Source organism: Camelus ferus, chromosome 6 (assembly GCF_009834535.1).
Source record: "Camelus ferus isolate YT-003-E chromosome 6, BCGSAC_Cfer_1.0, whole genome shotgun sequence".
NCBI classification, from domain to species: domain Eukaryota; kingdom Metazoa; phylum Chordata; class Mammalia; order Artiodactyla; family Camelidae; genus Camelus; species Camelus ferus.
The window spans coordinates 93,775,919-93,796,587 of record NC_045701.1 but is presented as its reverse complement, the minus strand read 5'-3'; the positions used below and the strand labels follow the sequence as shown (position 1 = coordinate 93,796,587).

General features: G+C 63.0%; 1 gene segment (V, D, J or C); it reads left to right on the top strand.

Moving 5' to 3' along the window:
- The window catches only part of LOC102517513, a 255,227-nt gene extending 246,723 nt beyond the window's left edge, over window positions 1-8,504 (top strand). Inside the window, 3 exon segments of the C gene segment in view lie at window positions 7,058-7,363; window positions 7,571-7,897; window positions 8,062-8,504. Coding sequence covers window positions 7,058-7,363; window positions 7,571-7,897; window positions 8,062-8,456 — 1,028 coding nt within the window.
- Window positions 8,505-20,669: the final 12,165 nt, after the last annotated feature.

The following is a 20,669-nucleotide window of genomic DNA, read 5'->3' as shown; positions in this document are numbered from 1 at the left end:
AGCGTGAGCTACGGCGCCACCGTCACCCTCTGCAAGGTGGGTGCAGAGAAGCCTTCTTCCAGGGTGGGGGGCAGCCCAGAGCGGGGAGGGCTCCACGCCCGGGGCAGAGCCCCTCTCACATGTGCCCTCCTCCCAGGTGAAGTGGGTCTTGGCCACCGTCCTGCAGGAGAAGCCCCAGGCCTTCCACGACTACACGAACATCATGCAGCCAGCAGCCTAGGCCTGGGGATCAGGCGCACGGTCCCGTTTCTCCCCCCTCAGGTGTGACCTGCACTGAGCAGGAGGAAGAAAGAGACAGACCTCCAAGGGGCCGGAGCCAGGGACCTGAAGACAGCACATGGGCGTCCAGACATTCTAGCTCAGCCCCAAGGTCCAAGGTCCAAGGTGCCAAGGGGGCCGGCCCGTCACAGCCCCATGCCCACCCACTTTGGGACAAGTCCCAGGGAGCATCTATACCCTCCACAGAGAGACCTGGGCTGGGCTGGGCATGGTCCCGACCATCCTGGGCTCCTCAGGCCCCCCCATTCTGAGTGGACAACCCCCAAAACACAGTGAGGGCCTGGCCAAGCTCAGAGGCCGCAGCCAAACCTAGGACTCAGTCCCAGTCCAGCCCAATCCAGTGTCCAAGTCCAGCCCAGAGTCCCAGTCCAGCCAAGCCAATCCAGACCTCACTTCCCAGGCTCGGTCCAACCTGCCCCGTGCCCATGCCCACGTGCCCTGGCCCCATGCCCAGCCTTCGTCCTGTGCTCAGCCTTCCTGCTGGCCACCCCCACCTACAGGCCTGCAGAAGAAGGAAGGCAGAGAAGCCTTTCTGGGGAGAGGCCATGGGACTGTCTGGGGCTGTGGGCAGGGCCCCTGGGGTGGGAGGAGGGGCCCCACAGCAGAAGGACCTTCCCACGGGAACCACACAGCAATCAGCTCAGCCCAGCAGCCCCTACCCCCACCACGGTGGCCTCGTCCGGCCTCTCTCTTATCACTTTTCTTAGTAAAGTTCTGTTTCACAAATCCCATGCCACCTGAGCGAAATCCGCCTGTGGTCCCATGTGGTGGGGGGGCCCCTACCCCTAGGATGTGAACAAAGGGCCAGAGGGAAGGGGGCAGAGTACAGCTCTGGGGCCCTGAGGGCCCCAGGGTCCAGCCAGACCCTGCCTCGGCATCTTTCAGTGACCACGGAGGCCCCCGGCTCAGTCTTCTTCGCACCTGCGCGCCTGGCCCCCAGCACAGACTCACTGCCCCCCCCAAACAAACGTGAAAGCAGTGGCCCCACCCACGGCGCGCAAACCCCAGGCGCTCACTCTGCAGCGGCGTGGGAGGCCACGGGAGCACAGCTGCACAGGCCCCAAGGCAGGGCTCCGCACCAGCCTCCTGGCACCCCAGTCCCTGCCCCGGTCTGTCCGTCCACTGAGCTCACGCAGACGAGCCAATCCTTGGGCCCCGTCCTGCCAGCCGGCCGGCTGAGACGTCCCGATGAACAGAGTGAGACACGTGAACAGGCAAGAGCTATCTGGGGCTGGCCACACCGGCCTCAGGAAGAAAGGTTTTCAATAACCAAAAAAGATACAATACGGAGGAAATGAGGGCTGGTGACCCTCGACCCTTTCGAGGCTGTGTGAGCTGTGAAGACCAGTCTTCAGGGCCCTTTGGCCTCGCTCCCAGCACACAAAGCCCAGACCATTCCGACCAGGTGTCCCACTCACGGCCAAGAGCCTTCTGAGAGCCGTGATCTGCGCGGGGAGACCTGGCCTTCCACGGACCCTGAACAGACTCTGCAGCCTGCGGGGACCCGGCCGCCCTGGGAGTGGAAACCCAGGCCTGGGCAACTCTGAGGCTTGTCCAGAGACACTGAGGGTTCGGTTTAAATAGAACATCAGAGCGGTAGGCAGGCCCCTCAGGACAAGGCCGAGGCCGCAGCCCTGCCCTGCACTCACACTCACACTCACACTCCCGTAGACACACACGTGCACACACTCACACGCGGTCTCAGGAAACCAGGCGCAAGTCCAGCTGTTACGGAGTCCAAACTCGCTCTGCTCGCCACGCGGCAGGCCGACAAAACGGGAGACGAGGTGCTGTGGCAAGGAATAGCGACTTTATTCAGAAAGCCGGCAGACCGAGAGGGTGGCAGGCTAATGTCTTGGAGAACCATCCTGTTCCAGTCAGAATACAGGCTCCTTTTATACAAAAAAAAACAGGGGAGGGGGTGTGGTTGGTTGTGCAAACTTCTTGCTGCAGGAATTCTTTGTCCTTGCAGCCGTCCACGTGGGCCAGGCCATGGTGCCCCTGTAAACCTCCAACAAAACAAAGGTTATTCTCTATTTTGCAACTTGCCATCTCTACATAAGTGCAGAAGGGCTAACATCCTTCAAGGTCAGAGCCCCGAGAATAGGCTCTCCTGTCTATTTCAGGCTAAAGGCAACACTGTTTTACAAAAGGTGCAGAGCCAGCGGGAGTAAGCCTAGAAAACAGAGCACAGTGGTTAAAACTAAAGGAACAGATCCAATATGGAGTCAGGTTTGTTCTCCTCTGTTACACCTCCCCCGCCTGCACCGCTCTCGCAAGCCGAGGCCCAGGTGCCCTCCCCATCTCCTGAGCTGGGAGCCCCCCCAGGGCTAAGCTGAGGGTCTTCCTTCTCTGACTTGCCCCCCAGATCAGGAGACCCCCCCAAAACGGACCCAGAATGAGGATGACAAGGGCTCGGCTCACGTGGGCCCCTAAGAGCTGGGCACTGCTACACACGGGTGACATGCACCTCCCCCAAGCCAGGAGGAGGGCTGCAGCCGCCCCATCTGGAGGGGCCAGCAGAAGTGGGGGCACCGGCCCAAGAGCAGGGCCGTAGGGAAGGCAGGAGGACCGTGACACCCCGCCAGCTGGCCCCCCACCCAACGACCCCGTTGCACGCACCCTCCCTGCAGCAAGATGCTGCCGTCTCAGGGTCCCCCAGCCCTCTCTCCCTCCTCCATTAGCCCCAATAGTGGGCTGAATGGCGCCTTCCAAAGGCTATGTCCATGTGCTCAGCTCTGCAACCCGTGAATGTGGCCTTATCAAACAAAGGGTCTTTGCAGACGTGATCAAGATTAAGGATCTCAGGACAAGATTGTTCGGGTGGGCCCGACATCCAGTGAGAAGTGTCCTTATGAGGCGCAGACACAGAGCAGGAGGTCGTGTGAGGACGGAGGCAGAGACGGGGGTGATGCCCGAGAAGCTGGGGCCCCCGGAGGGAGCTCAGCTCTGCCACACCTTGATTTCAGGCGACTGGACCAAAAATGAGAAGATGAATGAGACTGAGTTTCTGTTGTCCTAACACACTCAGTCGTGATCCGCTGTTGGGCAGCCCCAGGACACTCATGCGTCCAGCCAGCAGGCCTTGGCCAAGCGGGGCCCCTCCTCCTTCCAGAGAAGCTCAGGGAGGACTCATCTGGGCTCTTTCCCTCCCAACTGGACCCTTGCGCTTGGCAAGTCCCTGACGCACGGAGGCGCCCAGTCGGTCTTGACAACAGAGCACACTCGGGCTCAGGCCTTCCCCCAGCTGCTGGGGCCCTCAGGTCATGCAAAACCCCAAGACAAGAATATTGCACTATATTAAGTAATCTATCAGACACACTTAAATATTAACCTACATGAGTTACTTACATCTGCTAGTGAAAGTCTTTACATAGCTAAAATGTGATTAGTAATATTGGAGACAAAGCCCTGAAAAATTAGAAATAAAAGATGTTATCAGATGAGCAACCTCTACTCTGTTTAGAGTTCATGGTCATTACCTACATTTTCTAGGCCACCCCAAGTCCACAGGGACATTCTTCTTTCTGCCCTGAGTTCCGCAGCCTCTGTGCCCATGGTGGGGCCGTGCTGCCCGGGGTGACAGACGGCTGAGGGGAACCAGGAGGCTGTGAGGAGGGCAGCCCCCCAACTCCGCCACCTCCCCCACCACCCTCCTCTGTTTCCTCCACACCAGGCCAGTCTGTTCCTCCTGTTCCCTCAGGGGCGGCTTTGGGGAACACTGGGGTTTCAGATCCCCAGAGAGTTCAGGGCCCAGGCACTCTCTGGCCAGCAAGAAGTCAGATCCTCAGGGCCAGGCATGCACCACGCAGGCACTGCTGGTGCTCACGAGGGCGTAGGGTGGGCCAGAGCCCGCAACCTGGGAGATGTCACTCGTGGGTGATGCTGTGGGCATCCCAGTGTTCATGAGAAAAGCCCAGAGGCCCCTTGACCAGGCCCGGGTGTGTCTGACCACTCAGCACCACCCAGGCTTCCCACCTCCATGCATCTCCCTACTCCCACCTCACCTGCCCCAACCCCCATCCGGAGCCCACCCCATCCCCAGGACACTGCCAACCTCCTCCACCACCCAGTGTCCCCGCTGGCCTGCAGCTCTCCCCCTGACAGTGTCCTTCCCAGGAGGGACGGTTGATCCCTGTGTGTGGCTCCAGGACCTTGTGTGTGTGAAGAAATGAATGAACAAATCAGGCCCGACTGCCCCGTGTGTGCCCAGGCAGAGCAACCTCCTGAGCAGCACCAGGGCGGGCCAGGCAGGGTGCACGTGCGCAGAGAGTGGGGGCAGACAGGCTCCCAGCAGGGGTGCCCCACGCCCCACTCCAGCTCCAGTTGAGGGCCAGCTCCTCGTGGGGCTGGCCGAGGACGGGCAGCCGCTGGCCAAGGCCAGGCTGGAGAGGCTCCCCACCTGAAGGTCTACAAGGCCTGCTTGCTGGGGTCTCTCTGCCCAGCCTGCCCCTCAGAGCCCCTGCAGCCTCCCCTCTGCCTTCCCTCCACCTCTACCTCTGGGGCCGTTTCTACTTTGAGGACCCTGAGCCCCTGACGGTGCCTACTTCAGCCTCTGTGTCCCTGTACCTCAGCCCCCAGCCCAGCCCTGTGGGCAGTCACATGGAGCCACGACCCCTTCACGGCACCCAGCCCTGCACCCAGGTGGTCTCAGGCCAGGTCCAGGTTCCCAGAGGTCACACAGCCCAGGCCACACACACCTGGCCCACCACAGCCAGACCACAGACCAGACATGACGTGGAGGCGAGCAGCCACAACCGGCGGGACAGGAAGTGAGTGAGTGACCCTGTCCGGGGGCCAAACACGGCCACGCAACCCCTCCCCAGCCGGCCCCTCACAGCATCAGCCTCCCCCGACAGAGCGCAAGTGGCACAGAGCGGGGCAGGGGCCTGCTGAGACCCCACGGCCAGCAGGCAGAGCCTGGCCGGGGTCTGGGCCTCTCTCCACACTCCAGCTCCACTGCGGCGGTGGGCAGATGGCCTGCAGCCTGGGATCCCATGGCCAAGGGGGGCCTGGGCCTCTCCCAGCCACGTTGGACCCCCGGCAGCCTTGAGCAGGTGGGTCCCAGAGGCTGTTCAGGCCTCATCTCCTCCTCAGCCAGGCCACATTGGGCTCTCCTGGGGTGGGAGGGTGGAGGGCAGGCACCAAAAGAGAGAAGAGAGGGAGAGAGGCAGGCCACCACCGACCCTAGACCACAGAGCGAGATGCTGTGCCCAGCAGGGCCAAGCTGGGCTACTGTGGCCTGATCTGGAATGAACTGGGCTGAAGTGGGCTGAACTGAGCCAGACTGAACTGGGTTAAACTGGGCTGAGCTGGGCTGAGCTAGGCAGAACTGGGCTAAAGTAGGCTGAAATGGGTTGAGCTGGGATAAGCTGGTCTGAACTGGGCTGAATTGGGCTCAATGGGGCTAAGATGGGCTGAGCTGGGCTGAACTGGGTTGAGCTGGGTTGAGCTGGGTTGAGCTGGGCTGAGCTGGGCTAAGCTGGTCTGAACTGGGCTCAACGGGGCTAAGCTGGGCAGAGCTGGGCTAAGCTGGTCTGAGCTGGGCTGAACTGGGTGGAGCTGGGCTGTGCTGAGATGAGCTGAGCTGAGCTGAGCTGGGCTGAGCTGGACTGAACTGGTCTGGGCTGAGCTGAGCTGAACTGGGCTGAGCTGGGCTGAACTGGGCTGAGCTGGACTGAACTGGGCTGAGCTGGGCTGGGCTGAGCTGAGCTGAGCTGGGCAGAGCTGGGCTAAGCTGGTCTGAGCTGGGCTGAACTGGGTTGAGCTGGGCTGCGCTGGGCTGAACTGAGCTGAGCTGAGCTGTGCTGGGCTGAGCTGTGCTAAGCTGAGCTGGGCGAGTGAAACTGAGGTGGGCTGGGCTGGTGCCTGAGGCCAACAGGAGGCGGTGTGTGGAGTGTGGATCATCCCCAGAGCCCTGTCTCCAGCCTGACAGCCCCTTGTATTTCTTGGAGGCACATGAGGGCGATGCAGCCTCGGGGCGAATCTGTGATGCTTCCCTTCCCTTCACCAGTTGCCCTGAGGGGATTTGCAAAAGGACGGTGGGCAGACCCTGTCCTCTGTAGCCCGGCCTATCCAGAGGGGCATCTCAGAAGGACTGAATTGGAACTGGGCTTCGGGCCTCGAGACCCCCATAGCCCGTGGGAGTCAACTGCTAGTTTCGGAGGATGGGAGTGGAATTAGTAGAGTGGGAGTTGGTTGGACTGGGACAAGGACTGGGGGCCCAGGAAGTGGGCCCCTGACCCGGGAAGTGGGAGAGGGGACACCAGAGGCCTAAGCTCCCTCTCCTCCCCAGTGTGAGCCCCAGGACAGCCGAACTGGTCTCTGCAGAGCCAGCTTCAAGCCCAGACGGCTCTGTCTTGTAGCTGCCCTCTCTCCTGGCCACATTCCCTGGGGGAGGAGGGCCTGGTTGTGCCCACTGCACAGAGGGGTGCTGAGGCTCTGACGGTGCTCAGCTGCTCAGTGGGAGAGCTGTGTTTAATAACTCCCAGCTGGGGACAGCCTGCACCAGAGGCCTTGTCCGAGGCGCCCGTGGGGACCCACATGCTAAGAGCCCTGAGGAGTGTATTTAGAAATGGTGGAGCTGGACTCAGGTGGCCACTCCTGAGCCCAGCTGCACCACGTCCAAGCTGTGTGAACTTGGGGCATTCACTAACCCTCTCTGTGCCAGTTTCCTCCAATGTAAAGGAAAGGCAGGCATCGTCCTGTCCTCATAGGGCTGTCTCAGGGGTCCCGTCAGCACGAGGGCCGCCACCTCACAGTGCACCCTGTGTTTCAGAGTCTGCAGTCAGCCCCAGCGTCTTCCCGCTGGGCCCCAGCTATGACAAGGCATCTAGGCAGGTGGCCCTTGCCTGCCTGGTCCACGGCTTCTTCCCACCGGCGCCCCTGAAGGTGACCTGGGGCCTCAGTGGCCAGAACGTGTCCGTCATGGACTTCCCCGCCGTGCAGCCTGCCTCCGGGGTCCTGTACACCATGAGCAGCCAGCTGACCACGCCAGTTGAGCAGTGCCCAGACAGCGAGATCGTGACATGCCAAGTGCAGCACCTCTCCAGCTCCAGCAAGACAGTGAATGTGCCCTGCAAAGGTCAGAGGGTGGGCTGGGGCAGGCTCCCATCATCCCACACTGACCCAGTGCTGGACCGTGTCCCTGTGGGAGCTCAGCTCAGACAGGACTGGGCTGCTGGGCAGAGTTCCCTGGGGGGCGGCCAAGAGGGTCTTGGGCTGGAATCTGAGGACAGGGGAGGGCGGGCAGAGGAGCTCACTGACTGCTCTGGCTTCTCTCTCCTTTAAGTTCCCCCACCCCCGTCCCCGTGCTGCAATCCCAGCCTGGCTCTGCACCCGCCGGCTCTGGAGGACCTGCTCCTGGGCTCCAACGCCAGCCTCACGTGCACGCTGAGTGGCCTTAGAAACCCCGAGGGCGCCCAGTTCACCTGGACTCCGTCAGGTGGAAAGGTCGCTGTCCAGCAGTCACCCAAGAGTGACCCTTGTGGCTGCTTCAGCGTGTCCAGTGTCCTGCCGGGCTGTGCCGAGCAGTGGAACAGCAAAACGAACTTCTCCTGCAGTGCCACCCACCCAGAATCCGAGAACACGCTATATGCCACCATCACCAAATCCTCAGGTGGGCCCAAACCCCACCCGTGGACAGCTGGGCTCTCCTGAGCCTGCTCTTCCCTGCTGCCCCTGCCCACACCTTACAGGGGGAAACTGAGGCACGGGGTGCCCAGGGGATGGGGGGCTCTTTCCTCCCTATGCCAACTCCTGATCCGGCTCTCCGTCCTCCAGAGGACGCCATCCGGCCCCAGGTCCACCTGCTACCGCCGCCGTCGGAGGAGCTGGCCCTCAACGAGATGGTGACGCTGACGTGCGTTGTGCGCGGCTTCAGCCCCAAGGACGTGCTGGTGCGATGGCTGCATGGGAACCAGGAGCTGCCTCGCGAGAAGTACCTGACCTGGAGGCCCCTGCCCGAGCCCGAACAGAGCATCACCACCTACGCCGTGACCAGCCTGCTGCGCGTGGAGGCCGAGGCCTGGAAGCAGGGAGACAACTACTCCTGCATGGTGGGCCATGAGGCCCTGCCCCTGGCCTTCACCCAGAAGACCATCGACCGCCTGTCGGGTAAACCCACCCACGTCAACGTGTCCGTTGTCATGGCGGAGGCGGAAGGCGTCTGCTACTGAGCAGCCCCCACCTGCCTGCCCTTTGAATAAACTCCATGCTCGCCTGAAGCAGCCCCGAGCCTCCCTCCGGCCACCCGTCAGTCCATCCTGGGGGTCTGCGCACTCGGGGAGGGGCGGGGCCCGGAAAGGAAGGAGCACCCCTGCCCCAACTCCGAGAGGGGCCCCGGGTTCCCGCCCAACCAGGCACCCGAGGTGCCTTCACACCGTGAGTTTGTGCGAGTGTGTGATCGTGAGTGTGGGTGTGTGGCAGGGCCATTAGGGCCGAGCTGGGGGTGACACGGGCCCTTGCTGGGGCGAGAGGCAGGCACAGCCCCGTGGGTCCTCCCAGCAGGCAGGTGACTTGGTCACTTGTAATACAGGAAACTGCCTCTAGGGGCAGCTGGAGACACTAAGAGGGAAAGAGGGGAGCCTGGTGACGGGGAAGAGGCTGGTGCCATCACAGGGGATCCTGGGAGGAACGGCGAGGGAGGGGGGCTGGGTTCCAGGGCCCCCGGACCATCCGCTGTGGGCACAACGCACAGACACGCAGGCCAGCCCCGCTGCCTCGCACAGAAAGGGGACCAGCCCCACCCTGCGCCACACTGCTCTGCACGCATGCACAGAGGTGCACACACACATGCACACGTGTGCTCACATGTGCTCACGCTCACAAGCACGCATGCGTGCACATGTCCAGAACCTGCAGGTGCAGGAAGTTCACAGCCCAGACTAGCTCCAGGAAGGCAAGAGGAGTCCCTGCCCAAGCCCCAGGGGGTATCCCCTCCTGGCCGCAGGCCTCCCTATGTGCCTGGCTGGGTACAGACTGGGGGTCAGTGTGAGAGACCCCTCTCAGGCAGCACCTACTCCCTGCCCAGCCCCTGGATTTGAGTCTCTCATCCCTTGCTGACCCCCAAGTATGGACCAAACCATAGATGGTCAGGGCAGGGGTGGGAAGGGGTCAGAAGAAACAGCTCCCACCCAGCACCCCTCCACATCCTCTGCTTGGAGTTCCTGGCCGAAGGGGAGGCCCAGGGAGGGGCAGTCCCATGACCACCATGAGACACCCGGCACAAGGGCTCCCACAAGGGGGCAGAGGGGCCCCTGTTCTTGTCCCAGACACCTGCTGGGCCTCCCCAGGGAACCTGACCTTCTGGCTGCCTCTCTTTGCTCCCAGGACCAAAGTGGAGTGCGGACCCCTACCCACCCTGGCCACAGCTCCCTTCTCTAAGGGTCCAGTCACCAAAGGGCAACAGAGGGAGCAATGAGTTCAGTGGGGAAGTGCTGAGATAGAGAATGTGGTCCAGCCACCAAGGGACCAGGACCAGCCCAAAGGAGGAGCTTTCTAAAGAGATGAGGAGGGAGGAAGAGTCAGGAGATGAAGATGGAGCCAGCAGATAGACAGCACAGAGATAGGTGGATGGACCACAGGACATATAATGGGTGAAAGGATGGACAGACAGGTAGATGGATGGATGAATGGACAGACGGGTGGACAGATGGGTGGATGGATAGTTGGATGGATGGATGAAGGATGGACAGACAGGTGGATGGATGGATGGATGGAAAGACAGGTGGGTGGATGGACAGACAGTTGGATGGATGGACAGATGGATAAATAGATGGATGGACAGATGGTCAAACAGGCAGATGGATGGACAGATAGACAGAAGGATGGACAGATGGGTGGACGAATGGATGGATTAGTGAATGGATAGGTGGATGGATGGGTGGGTGAATGAATGGATGTGTCAGCATATAACAAGCAGGTTCAAATCCCATTTAACGTGGGAGTCTATGCCCTGGGACCCTGAAGAATGCAGAGCTCCCTGTGCTGGTGGCCTTCACTGGGGCCTTTCTGGTGCTCCTTATAGCTTATTGGCCACCTCCTGGGAGAGCAGCAGGGGCCCCCGAACATGTCCCTCCACCTGGCCCTTGGCACACTGAACCACAGACCGAAGTCTGCGTCTCAGTCCGGAGCACCCTGAGGTGGGCACGTCTGGTCTCCTCTGGCCCCACCCAGGGCCCAGGCCTCGGCCAGCCCAAGGCCAAGGGCCTGCGGAGCACGCTGGAGGCCTCGGGCTTCAGCTTTCCTCGGCGCAGCAAAGACAGTGCCCACAGTCCCGCCCTGCGAGTCTCTCTCAGGGGCCCTGAGGCCCCAGAGCAGGAGACCTGTGGGCGTCTCAAGAGCTGCAAGGATCCCAGCCCCTTCCCTGGGCACCTGCTGCCCCGTCCCCCCTGAGGCAGCCTCAGAGCTGAGACCGGGCACCCCTACAGCCAGTGTCCCCAGCCTGAGAGCTGGTGGCGGGGGAGGGCGCTGGCTCGGCCGCCACCCACACAGGCCCTGGGTGTCTTACAGATCACCAGAAGCCACTTCCCTGGCTGGTGCTGGACCTGCTCCAGGAGGGCCCAGAGGAGGACGGCCCGGAGGCCAGTCTGTGGCCCACCACCATCACCCTGCTCACCCTCTTCCTTCTGAGTCTCTTCTACAGCACGGCGCTGACTGTGACGAGCGTCCGGGGCCCGCCTGGCAGCAGAGAGGGCCCCCAGTACTGAGCCGGGGCCGGCCGGGCACAGGTGGGGGCCAGGGGACAGAGCAGCGGGCTGACGGGAGCGACTGCCTGGCTCCACCAGAGCACAGCCTATCCTTCCAGCCTGGCGGCCCAGTCTGGAGGGGGGCAGTCCCCTCAAAGACACTAGGACATGGGCAGGCCCAGGGTCAGAGCACGAATATGCCCCAGCCAGGCCAGGACATTGCTCCCACTGGGTGCACCTGCTGCTGGACTCCACTCAATCCCCTGGGAGCTGGCCATGGCGGGGATGGGGTGACGACAAGGACCCTACCCACCTCAGAAGCCCCCTCAGGCCCTGACCCTCTTGTATTTGCAGGGAGGAGCCTGGAGCAGCCTCCTGAGAGCCCAGCTGGATGTCAGAGCTCAGCCCTGCTCAAAAGCTGCACACCCAGAGGCCTTCCTGGTGCAATAAACCATCCCAAAAGCAAAACTTCTCAGACTCTGAATGAGCGGGAGGGGAAAAGAGATGGGCAGGCTCTGGAGAGGGGGATACCTACCTCATGGCCCAAGGCAGGGCCTCAAGAGGCATGGATGCAGTCCCACGTGCCTAGAACCCACCAGCGGGTCCTGAAAAATAGAAGGACAAAGCAAGAGCTGGACCTCACCAACAAGATTATGATGCCGACCTTTCAGAGACACCAAAGTCTCTGTCCTGACCCCTGGGCCCTGATCCTGATCAATCTTCCCTGGTCTTGATCACTGAGCCGTGAGCCTGATCACTGAGTCCTGGGTCTGATCACTGAGTCCTGGGTCTGATCACGGAGTCCTGGTCCTGGTCACTGAGTCCTGGGTCTGATCACTGAGTCCTGGTCCTGGTCACTGAGTCCTGGGCCTGATCACTGAGTCCTGGGCCTGATCACTGAGTCCTGGTCCTGGTCACTGAGACCTGGTTCTGATCACTGAGTCCTGGGTCTGATCACTGAGTCCTGGACCTAGTCACTGAGTCCTGGGTCTGATCACTGAGTCCTGGTCCTGGTCACTGAGTCCTGGGTCTGATCACTGAGTCCTGGTCCTGGTCACTGAGACCTGGTTCTGATCACTGAGTCCTGGGCCTGATCACTGAGTCCTGGTCCTGGTCACTGAGACCTGGTTCTGATCACTGAGTCCTGGGTCTGATCACTGAGTCCTGGGCCTGATCACTGAGTCCTGGTCCTGGTCACTGAGACCTGGTTCTGATCACTGAGTCCTGGGTCTGATCACTGAGTCCTGGTCCTGGTCACTGAGTCCTGGGTCTGATCACTGAGTCCTGGGCCTGATCACGGAGTCCTGGGTCTGATCACGGAGTCCTAGTCCGGGTCACTGAGTCCTGGGTCTAATCACTGAGTCCTGGTCCTGGTCACTGAGTCCTGGGTCTGATCACTGAGCCCTGGTCCTGACCCCTGGGCCCTGGGCCTGATCACCGGGTCCTGGGCCTGATCCCTGGGCCCTGGGCCTGATCACCGGGTCCTGGGCCTGATCCCTGGGCCCTGGGCCTGATCACTGAGCCCCCCTGGGCCTGATCACCGGGTCCTGGCTATCCGGCTGGGCCCTGGCCTGATCACTGAGCCCTGGTCCTGATCCCTTGGCCCTGGGCCTGATCACTGAGTTTGGTCCTGGTCACTGAGTCCTGGGCCTGATCACTGAGCCCTGGTCCTGATCCCTGGGCCCTGGGCCTGATCACTGAGCCCTGGGCCTGATCCCTGGGCCTTGGGCCTGATCACTGAGCCCTGGGCCTGATCCCTGGGCCCTGGGCCTGATCACTGAGTTTGGGCCTGATCACTGAGCCCTGGGCCTGAACCCTGGGCCCTGGGCCTGATCACTGAGCCCTGGGCCTGACCCCTGGGCCCTGGGCCTGATGACCACCGGGTCCTGGGCCTGAGCCCTGGGCCTGGGCCTGGGCCCGGGCCTGGCCACCCCGCCCCGCCCCTCCCTTGGCCAGCTCCTGGTTCTCTCCATTATCTGAAGTCCGAGCGCTTGCTCTTTGGCTGCACTGCTTCATCTTCGAGCCTGAGTCCTGTTTCCGCCCCAGAGGTCCTGAGTCTGACTCACGTGGAGGAAGGGAGCCTCCCAGGGGCCCTGGGACCCTCTTGGTCTGGCACTGGATGTCATCTCACCCTGCTTAATCCCTTCCAGGACCCAGAGTGCTTTGCAGATGCCAGGTTGACTTCATGGGAAGAAAACGGCCCCAGACCCCCATCCACAAGGGTCACCAGGCACAGGGCGACCAGGGGGAGAGGGCTTGAGTGCAGGAGTGGGGGCAGGGTTGAGGAGAGGCAATGGTGTTTTGTTCTCTTGTTTTTCTCTTTCTTCACAAGCCTCATCACCTGCTGACACACCCAAAATAGCCCTAAGGGGAGGCTGAGTCATTGCAAACATAGCCTAGCACAGGTGTCCCAGCCAGACTGCTGTTCTGAGAATCACGCTCCAAAACCGAGAGCTGGCCAGATGGGCCTGGGGCCTGGGCAAGGGGGGCCGGAGCCCCAGAGAGCCCTTTGTTACAAATGAATTCCCCGAGGCCTGCAGAAGGCCCTGTAGCCCCTCACCCCACACTAGCCCCCATCAGCATGCGGTTAGCCAGGATCTTCCCAAGGTCAGCTGCGATCACCCGGATAAGCCAGTGTCAGCTAGGACCAGCCAGGGTCAACCAGGGTCAGGCCTTAGAGAGCCCAAGGCCAGCCAGGACTAAGCAAAGGTCAGCCTGAGTCTGCCAGGGTCAAACCAAGGTCATCCAGGGTCAGCCCGCAGTCAGCTCACAGTCACAGCCAAGGGTCAGCCCAGGGTCAGCCCAGGTTCCACCAGGGTCTGCAGAGGGTTTTCTGACATCCACGCAGCTCGGGCCAGGGCACCGGGACACGGCAGCCACAGGATGATCGGGGTGCTGCCAGCACACCAGCTGAGCGAGGCCCAGGAGCGAGGCTGGCGTTACAGGGTCTGGCATTGACTCCCCAGGCCCCACACCCCGCCTACCCCTCCTCCTCTTCTCCTGTGCCAGGTCCCACAGCCAAGGGCCAGATCCAGGCACAGCCCTGGGACCCCAGCAGCCAGCCCCCATGGGCCATGGGCCATGGGCCAGGGCAGGAAAAGCCAACAGGCCTCATAGCAGGACCTACATCCCACATGCAGGGACAACTGAGGGCTCAGGAAGGGAAGGCCACACCAGGGTTGGCAAGAGACACAGGGATGGGGAGAGACAGAGACGGACAGAGACAGAGAGGCAGGGATGAAGCAGGGTGAGACAAGGGAGCAGGTGGGAAGACACGAGAGACAGGGGCAGGAGAGAGATGGGGATGGGGAGAGAGGCACAGAGAAAGAGACAGAAAGAGGTAGTGAGAAGGGACAAGGCTTTGGTTCAAGCCCCATCCCCACCCCACGCACTCCTCCCTCCAGGCCCTCGGGCTCAAGGAGTCCACTCCGGCCTGGTCCCTGGCTATGGGGCCGAGCACGTGCCCGGGCGTCTGTGCCCGCCGACCCCACCACTCACTAGCCCTGAGCCCCTGCTCTGCCTCAGGGCCCCCTGGGGAGGGGGTGGCTTGGGCTCTCTGCTTGGAGACAGCCCTGCACTGATGGTGCAGGGGAACAAGGGAGTGGCCGAGTGAGGCCTGGGCCAGAGCCGGGGGGCCGTGTGCACGTGGGGGCAGAGCAGCTCGGGGACCCACCCCAGGTCTCTGGGATTCCCACTGGCTCGCGCCTCGTGCTGGCTGGGACAGGCCTCCAGGCCTCGGGGAGACACCCACAGGCCTGCCTGGGCCCTGAGCCCGGGGCTGCCAGGGGGGTGACACTGTCAAGGGAGGCAGGAGGTGAGGGGACCCTGGGGCACTGGGACCCCAGCCCCTCCCAGGGCTGGTGTGGGGTGCCCCTCAAAGGGCCGACAGCTGGGGGCTCTGGGCCTGCTGCCCCTGGAGCCGGTGCCCAGGGACAAGCAGAGCAGGAGAACCAGCACAGCTCAGCCTGAGGATGGTGGTGGGTGCCACCAGGTCAGCAGCACAGGGGGGCTGGGCTGACCTCCAGATGGTGGGGAGGGCCCTGGCGGGGCCTGTGTGGGGCCGAAGGTCGTGGGAGAGGTCTGGCTGAGGCTCGTCCTGGCCTGGCCCAGGGGCAGCTCAGAGTGGCCCAGCCAGTGGGAGGTGGGGAGTGGGGGCGGAGGAGCAGGGACGTGGGGGTGACAGGGCCGGGTAGGGGCCTGGGGGGACGATGGGTTTGCTCTGACTGAGCCCAGACATGAGGTGTGGCCTGCTATGACCTTGTGTCCCTGGCTGCCACGTGAGGAAGGGACCTGGCGTCCAGGCAGAGGCAGGCACGTGACGTGAGGGCCATCGTTTCATTCAGGGTTCAAAGTTGGCTCCCACATCTTTCATCCTTTCACATGTCAGCTGGGAACCTTCTGGAAGGAGCAGCGCCCTTGGCTACTGCCTGGTTTTGCGGGGCACAAGGACCGCCACCCCGTTATTCTCCAGTGTTGAGAATAACAGGTCAGTCCTCAGAGTCACAGGGATGCTGTGGAAGTCCTGGCGCCCCTGCTTGCCCCAGGCTCCTCCCGGCCATGCAGCCTGTGCTACCGCCATGGGAAGGCCGGCTGGAGCCGAGGGGCCCAGAGGGCTTCCCGCTTTCCCGTTCCCCTCGTTGAGGCCGGCGGAAACCCAGGCCTCCCCCAGCGCCGGCTCTGCACAGGCACCTCCCTCCAACTGGCCTGTGACGCCGCCACCACCCAGGCACTGGCCCAGGTCGGTGTCCCTCAGACACCAGTCCTGGGCCCCTGGCCGGTGTGGCCTCACTGCTGCTCCCCCTCTGCCCTGGGCCCCTGGGTGCCACATCCAAGCTGGCCGAGGGCACCAGGGGGCCCGAGCCGGCCTGAGTCTCACGCACTCATCTGGGGGTGGGACCTGCCGGGGGCTGCTGGGGGCTTTCCCCGGGGGTCCAGCCTGTGTGCTAAGAATAGAGATGCCCACCCATGGAGGTCTGGGGCGTCGCTCTGGCTTACACAGGGGTGAACTTGAATTTGATGCTAGAACAGCCTGTGTGTGGCCCAAACATACCTTGTCCATATACTTTAATTATTGAAAAGGGCACACTGACCAGAAGCAGAGAACGTCCGAGCGGAAGCGCCTCCCGCCCTGGGACGCCCGCGCCGGCCCTCCTTCCGTGACGACCCCCTCCCGGGGGCCGGGCCGGGCTGTTCGTGCTGTGCGTGCACGTGCTGGTCTGGTTTTCCTGGGACCTTGGAGGACGGCGTCCCTGACCTTGATGTTCTGTGTTGTGACAAGACTTACAGCCGAGCTGGAAACGCTGCTGCTCTGGAGCAGTTCCTCAGAGTCACCGGGAAGTGAGCTCCGGGTTCGCCCTCAGTTTGGCTCAAATAAAACTCTTTTCTACTCTGCTTATTGACCGTTTCTTGATTATTTTCCCGGACAGCAAGCGCACCTGAGCTGGCAGGGTTGACGGCGGGCGGGGGCTGCATCGCTGGGGTCTCTGGGCCAGAGGCCAGGCTGTGACCCAGGGCCTCACCCACCACCCCCCGCCCCCCAGCAGGTGTGAGGGCGCTGGCCTGTTTCTCTCCAGGTTACTCATTCGGGGCAGACTTGGCCCTGGAGGGCACATGCAAATGGCTGTTTGTTCCACACCGAAAAACATGTTTATCAGCCCCTGAGGCTTCTTCCAGAAATAGCTTGTACTGACTCCACACCTGCAGCCCCAGCCACCAGCCCCCAAGCATGGCAGGCTGGCCCAGGCCTCAGGAGTGGGGGTCCCTGAGCCCCTCCCCAAGGACAGAGACCTCCAGACCCAACCTGGGTCAGTGACACGGTGACCCCCTGCGAATGGTGACTTCAGTGAATGAGAACGATGGTTTTCAGCTTGCCCTGGTCTTTGTGAACCAGGTACCACAGGCCCCAAAACCATCAGGGGGCACGGGGAGTAGGAGGGGGCAGAGGAGAGGGTGTGTTGAGGGTTGCCCAGGGACCCTGGCGGTCCGGACGCTGGCCACCCTGCCAGCCTGGCAGTCGCTGCTTTACAACAGGACGGCAGGGCTCTGCAGGGCCCGGGAGCTGGCCTGAGGTCACAGGTGAGCGAGCACCATGGTCCCCACACACAGCACCGAGCCCTGGTCAGCCTGTCCCCCTGCCCGGCCAGCCTCGTCCCTGTCCTCGTCCTGCCTTCCCGGGCCCTGGCCACACCCTGTCCACATCTGAATCTCTGACCCCGTCTCTCTTGGACCCTCTCCCTCTGTCCTTGTCTCCCGCCACCTGTCCCCCACCCGCCGTGTCTCTGTCTTTCTGTGTCTCTGTCTCTTCCTCTCTGTCTGTGTCTCTTTCTGTGTCTGTCTCTTCCTCTCTTTGTTTCCGTCTCTTGTTCTGTCTCTGTGTCTGTCTCTGTCTGTCTCTTCCCACCGCTGCACCGTGCTTCTCCTTGTTGGGCACCTGCCCCCTTTCCCGAATGGTCTGTGCTCCACAGTCACAAGGCAGGAAGCGAGGGGGCATCTCCCTCTAGAAGGTTCCAGCTGACACGTGAAGAGGGGTTGGGAGGGGTAGGAGCCCTCACCCTGTGACCCTTGATGAAATGAACCCTGAGGTCAGCAGGCCGGACATGGCTTTGCTCTGGAGTCCCCGGTGCTGGCCGATCTGCCCGTACCAGGGTGAGGCTGGGGGCCACGGCTGGGCAGTGACAGCCATGTTCACTCACCCACCCACACCCACTGCTCCGTGAGTTCCCCAGAGAGGGTCCCAGGCTCTGAGGAGCTGGGGCTGCCCTGATGCCTGGGACCTGCCCCTGGAGTCACGGGACAGGGCCAGGGGCACAGAGGAAGGGTCCACGCGGACCACCGAGGACACAGGACTCGTTCTGGAGAGCGGGTGGCCAGGGGAACTTGGGCCACCTGGGTGACCCTGAGAAGTTAGGAGCCACTAGCATGACCAGGCTTGGGGTCTTTCAGGCCCCCTGGTCTCTGGAGATGCAGGCCAAGGGTTTACAGTGAGATGGGGGAGTAAGGCTGGCGGTCAGGTAGACAAGCCTGGACATCCCCAGGCCCCAGCCCCTCGCCCACACACCCTCCTCAGCAACGGTTTCCAGAACAATGTGCCTCGAATGCACTGAACAACACTGGGGCGCGGCTGGAGGGACACGGATATGCATGAGGTGACACACGTGTGGTGGGGGACTGGCATCGGGGGCTCTCGTCCGCTGTCTTCTTGTGTGTTTGAAACATCTGTAATCAGCAGAGGTGAAGCGCCCCCTCTGCTCCCTCCCAGTTCCCCCGACCCCTCACCCCAATGCTCCCGACCCCCCTGACCAGCCTGTGCCCTGCTGTCCCCACCTGGAACCCCAGCCCTCAACCTGATGCCCCGCCTCCACTTGGACCCCAAGTCTGTTCTCCACGTGGCAGCCACTCTGCCTCAGGTCTCAGTCAGAGCAAACCCATCGTCCCCCCAGGCCCCTACCCGGCCCTGTCACCCCCACGTCCCTGCTCCTCCGCCCCCACTCCCCACCTCCCACTGGCTGGGCCACTCTGAGCTGCCCCTGGGCCAGGCCAGGACGAGCCTCAGCCAGACCTCTCCCACGACCTTCGGCCCCACACAGGCCCCGCCAGGGCCCTCCCCACCATCTGGAGGTCAGCCCAGCCCCCCTGTGCTGCTGACCTGGTGGCACCCACCACCATCCTCAGGCTGAGCTGTGCTGGTTCTCCTGCTCTGCTTGTCCCTGGGCACCGGCTCCAGGGGCAGCAGGCCCAGAGCCCCCAGCTGTCGGCCCTTTGAGGGGCACCCCACACCAGCCCTGGGAGGGGCTGGGGTCCCAGTGCCCCAGGGTCCCCTCACCTCCTGCCTCCCTTGACAGTGTCACCCCCCTGGCAGCCCCGGGCTCAGGGCCCAGGCAGGCCTGTGGGTGTCTCCCCAAGGCCTGGAGGCCTGTCCCAGCCAGCACGAGGCGCGAGCCAGTGGGAATCCCAGAGACCTGGGGTGGGTCCCCGAGCTGCTCTGCCCCCACGTGCACACGGCCCCCCGGCTCTGGCCCAGGCCTCACTCGGCCACTCCCTTGTTCCCCTGCACCATCAGTGCAGGGCTGTCTCCAAGCAGAGAGCCCAAGCCACCCCCTCCCCAGGGGGCCCTGAGGCAGAGCAGGGGCTCAGGGCTAGTGAGTGGTGGGGTCGGCGGGCACAGACGCCCGGGCACGTGCTCGGCCCCATAGCCAGGGACCAGGCCGGAGTGGACTCCTTGAGCCCGAGGGCCTGGAGGGAGGAGTGCGTGGGGTGGGGTGCGATGTGAACATGAGCACCTGTGCCTGTGTGAGTGTCTCAGTGTGCTCTGGGTGTGTGTGAAGGGGTGACTGTGAGTCTGGATGTCTTGTGTGTCTGTGAATGTGTAGCAGGTGGTGTAATGTGTGTGGAGGTGTCTCTGACTGCGTTCCCCAGCACAGGTGTGTACGTGAGCTGAGTGTAGGTGTATTCACGAGGGTAGGCCGTGAGCGGGGAGTGGGTCAGTAGTCTGCCCAGGGATGGGACCCTTGCCCCGAGCCGGGACCCTTGCCCCGAGCCCCCACTAGCCCCTGAGGCTGAGTCATGGGGGTCCCACCCCAGTCCTCCCCACTCACCCTGTCAGGGAGCCAGGCCTAGCCCAGACCCCAAAGGACTCTCAGCCCCCACATGCCCCCTCCCTGCTGGGTGAGGGCCTCTGTCTGGAGCTGGGAGTCTGGGGGCTCTGCCCAGTCCAGGGAGCTGCTGGGCAGTTTCACCCCACTGGGAGACCCGCACAGGCCCCAGCCCCCAACATGCACGCGCACAGACACGCCTGTGCACACCCTGCGCACACAGGCCCTCGTCTGGGCTGCATGTCACTCAAGAACCACCTGGCTGCTGTCCACCATGGGGCCCACGTCACAGTGCACACCCCTCTGCCCGTGCCTGGCTGGGCTGCCCAGGGGGTGTAGGGGCCCGTGGGGAACCAGCAGGGACCTGGAAGGTGGATGGGGTCCTGCCCTGGGGGTGAGGGGAGCCCCCAGTGCACAGTTGTATGCACTGCGCACACCTGTGCGCACACCTGCAGGCTGTGTTCACTCCACATGGCTTCACACCCTTGTGTCCACACTCACACGCAAACGCGTGGATCCTGGGGCTTGAACCTGGTGCTTGGGGTCAGAGGGCGCTGGCCCAGTGGGCATCCCAGCCTCCCCAGGCCTCTGTGGTCAGCACTGAGGTCAGAGCCATGAGGCTGCAGCAAGGGGGCAGCATGGCCCCAAGGAGCCCAGGCGAGGGCAGCTCTGGTCACCTGCATCTCAAGGACACCTGGGCAGCCGGGGCCGGGGCCGCAGCACATGTGGGCACATGTGTGTGCTACGTGTGCACATACACGTGGGTGTGAGGGTGGCGCCGGGGCCTGCCCAGTGCTAAGCCTCTCTAACTGTCACCTCAGCCCAGGGACACGGTGGTTCAGGAAGGTTCCCTCCGGCCAGGCCACAGGCCACACGCTGGTGGGCATCTGGGCCACCGGGGCCAGGACCCCAGCAGGGGCTCGGCATGTACCCAGGGCAGGGGCCGCATACCCCAGGGGCCCACTGGGACCCCCAGTGTCCCTTCTGGCGAGGTTCCCCTCCCCCAGCCCAGTCTGAAAAACAAGGCTCCCTGGGAGCCGGCTGTGGCCCCCGCCCCCGCCCCGGACACAGGCACAAACACACACTTGCAAATAGTTCTAAAAACGCCGAG